This window comes from Triticum urartu, chromosome 5 (genome assembly GCF_003073215.2).
Source record: "Triticum urartu cultivar G1812 chromosome 5, Tu2.1, whole genome shotgun sequence".
Lineage (NCBI taxonomy): Eukaryota > Viridiplantae > Streptophyta > Magnoliopsida > Poales > Poaceae > Triticum > Triticum urartu.
The window spans coordinates 36,815,958-36,819,684 of record NC_053026.1 but is presented as its reverse complement, the minus strand read 5'-3'; the positions used below and the strand labels follow the sequence as shown (position 1 = coordinate 36,819,684).

The 3,727-nt window shown below is 51.0% G+C and overlaps 1 protein-coding gene across 1 annotated transcript; it reads right to left on the bottom strand.

Moving 5' to 3' along the window:
- Window positions 1–294: 294 nt before the first annotated feature.
- Window positions 295–3,506, bottom strand: LOC125507734. The gene is made up of 4 exons (XM_048672223.1): window positions 2,238–3,506; window positions 2,004–2,123; window positions 876–1,900; window positions 295–750 (listed from the first exon to the last, which is right to left on the bottom strand). The coding sequence occupies exons 1-4, from the start codon at window positions 3,473–3,475 to the stop codon at window positions 578–580; spliced, it is 2,556 nt and encodes an 851-aa protein (XP_048528180.1). The 5' UTR covers window positions 3,476–3,506; the 3' UTR covers window positions 295–577.
- Window positions 3,507–3,727: the final 221 nt, after the last annotated feature.

The following is a 3,727-nucleotide window of genomic DNA, read 5'->3' as shown; positions in this document are numbered from 1 at the left end:
TGCACATCACATAAGCCTTGCAAGCATTGTAACTAATATGTTAGTTGCGACATGATGTATTACGGAACGAGTAAAGAGACTTGCCGGTAACGAGATTGAACTAGGTATTGGATACCGACGATCGAATCTCGGGCAAGTAACATACCGATGACAAAGGGAACAACGTATGTTGTTATACGGTCTGACCGATAAAGATCTTCGTAGAATATGTAGGAGCCAATATGGGCATCCAGGTCCCGCTATTGGTTATTGACCGGAGACATGTTTAGCTACAATAGCAAATGTTTAGCTACAGGTAGCAAATGTTTGGGATCATTAATTTAACAAAGGACACCAGCCATTACATACAGGCCAAATAGTATAGATAAATATAAGTTTCACCACCACCAAAATACAACTAATATAGTCTAGTCCAGATAAATATAAGTTTTACACCACCAAAAAATACAACTAGTTGCAGCTTCCAAAAGATGCCATGCAAGGAAGGTTAGAGGTTACAAACATTACATACTGGGAACATATAAATAATAATAGGGCAACAGTGCTCATGCATGCATCCATCGCAAACAAGAGCTAGCTAGAGCGCAAAGCAGCATCTGATATCAACGGCTTCCTTGTGATGTATGAAACGTGTGACACAGTCCACAGGGGTAACTCCCACTGGCTCCCTTTTCTTGTTGCTGGTTGTTGCTTTAGTCTTAACCTGGACAATGGTGATCTGTACATCATGCTTGGGCGGAGGATATCCACCTAGCAGCATATACGTCCGTACACATATGTTAGTACAATCCATGAACTGACTGATCACAAAAACCATGCAATGCATGCATAAATGACATTGAGATCGAGAAAGACAGATAAGTATCTATACTCACTTTGCAGTTGCACCACGTAAAACAAAATAGCACCAGAGCCCACATCTTTGCCAGCATAATCCAAGCACATGTCCTCAGCCACACAATCATCTACAAGCCATGAGAATCGCAAAAAGATGGACTCGCTGAGATACACAGAATGATCTTTATCAAACAGTTGATAAGCAGCAAGCCCTCCATCTCTGCATGTGTAGATAAAGCCATCGACAAATACACATCTACCATTTAAAGGGCACTTTGTAGGGCTAGTCCTTGGCAGGTCTTCTGAGAATGCGGCCCAAGGCATGACAACACGCCATTGCTTGGCACACAGGTCAAACAAAAGACAGGAACCTGTGAGAGCATCAGAGACTATAAAGGAATCGCCATTCACTGCTACATATCCAGATATCATGACCTTCCTCTCGAGAACATGCGATTGATCTGTCTTGCATCGCAGCCAGGAGGTGGATCCATAACTGAACCCTGTCTGATGATAAACTTCCAGAGTATCAGTAAGAGCAATGGTCACTCCACCAACTGTGATAAACAAAACAAAAGTATCAGCACTTGGCAGCCGCCGTACAGATAGACGATCCATAGCCAACGTACGGTCCTTGTTCAGACTAAACTCAAGCATGCCATCTTTTTTCCTCGAAACAGCATGTATTTTTGAGGCACTGTGAAGGAAAAAGTGCCAATTGTCACCATCACCAACATAAGGTGCAACATAGCACGACGTTTGGAGAGGCTTGCCATCATCTCCACCTTGTAACAGTGAAGTCTCATCCATGACGCCCGTATGGTAGATGACTAGTTGTGAGCCAGCTTGGCAGATGATAAATAGATCTTTATTGATACTTGTTGTAGCAACCGGACGCCTTTCGAAAGGGACTCGGTGTTGCATTGAAGCACGGCCAACCAGCGTGCGGGGGGGCATTGCCGGCAAGGGCTCATGTGGCAGGAGAGAGCACTCGCGGGCAAAGTGACCGTTGATGCCGCAGCGAAAGCAAAGGCGTGGACAGTCTTCCATTTCAATAAACTCTCTGCATGCAAGAACCAAAACGTGTCATGCACTCACCAAGAGAAACTTACTAAGAAAGATGTAAGCTAGGTTAAACATGAAGCTAAATTTGGATCAAGCAAGACCTGCAACAATCAAGCTTGTTGGAGGGTGGTTCGTGGACGTGCTGCTGGGAACTGGTTAGATACTCCTCTTGCCCTTCTTGGTGTTGCAGCAGCACCTGGGAGTCCATGTCCTCGTACTCCCTAATTGATCCATGATTAGTTGACAGTAGACAAAAAATACGTAAGCAAGGCGACCAAATAAATAAATGGTCGAATAATCTGTGGAAAAAGTAAACTAACTAGTTTGTTGCTTACTGTAGAAAGCAGAATTCCTGGTCCTCTGGATTGGGCTCCATGTCTACCCGGCGGAAAGAGGAATGCAGCACCTTTATTCCCCCCTGAGCCGGGTCATGGAGGTTGAAGGTGGTGATGATGGCATGTAGGTTGTCACACTGGCATTGATCTAACTGTTCACGTGATGCCAGGCTGATCCAGACGGAGCACATTAGCCGACCATCAAGACTGGTGAGGAAGCCACACCCATTACAGGAATTGAAAGGAGATACAGAGTCGATGGTGATGGGCGGATCCAGTCTGAGCCTCACCCTCCCCTGATCATCACCATCACCCTGGTGTATGTAGCTGAGCTTGTAGGCGTAGATGGTGTTACCACGGAGCGTGTAGATGGCCTTGTCTTGCTCCATGTACACGGCACGGCCGAGGATAGGGATGTAGTCTAGCGGCGGCCTTGTTTCATCGGTGAGCACCGGGGTCCAGTCGCGGGAGCCGGGGGCGAAGGTGAAGAAGAGGCCGTCTTGTTTGAAGGAGACAAGGATGAGGGGGCCAGGGAGCACGGCGTAGCCCTGGAGGAACCCGCCAGCCAACCACGGGTACTCGCCCTTGTCATCTTTGTGTGGGCAGCTGTTGCCGACCTGCTCCCATTGGCCGCCCCCGGGGAGCAGATGCAGGGGTCGCGTGAGGAGGCTCAACTTGACGCCATATTCCAAGATGGGGCACAGAGCCCAGATGTAGCCGCCGGCGGAGATGGGCATGCAGTTACGCCTCCTCCCTGCTTGAATCTCCGGCAGAGGAAGATGCAGCAGCAGATCCGGGGATGTGTGGGTCTGCGGCTGCTGCAGAGTTAGGTGCAGGGCATGGGGTTGCCCACCGGCACCGTCATACTCCTGGCGCAGAATGCAGAGCGAGCGGCCGTCGGGAGCCATGGCGGCGCTGGCATCGAACGTGCCGCCACTCGTCGTCTTGATGTCGTGGAAAGCCTCGAGCGCGTCGTCGCTCCCGCCAAGGATCCGCCCGGATCGCGCCACGCGGACGCGTTTGAGCCGTAGGAAGGCGCCGTCCTTGAGGCCGATGAGCAGCGACCAGGCGGGCCGATGGTCGGCGCCGGCGGGGATGGAGGAGTAGTCCCTCCCGGGGGCGACGCGGGGGATCCGGGGGGAGCAGAAAAGACGCCAGCTGCACTCGCAATGGCGAAAATGGCACTTGGACTCACGCGCCAGCTTCCACTCCTCCTCCTCCGCCGCCGCCGCCGCCATTATCGACCGCGAGCCCTCCCCCTCCCCCCCCCCCCCCCCCCCCCCCCCCCCCCTAGCTACGGTTAGGGTTAGGGTTAGGGATTTGCTCTCTCTGGGGTTCGGTGGGGAGATACGACTGGGATGGGATGAGGAAAGGTGGGGTACGAGGGGAGGACTAAACCCCATGGGCCGTTCGTTTTGGGGCATAGTCTTCTGTTACAACATTTTGGGCCCAACTTTTGTTACATCCATTGCTTGCGTTGCGTCTGTTCT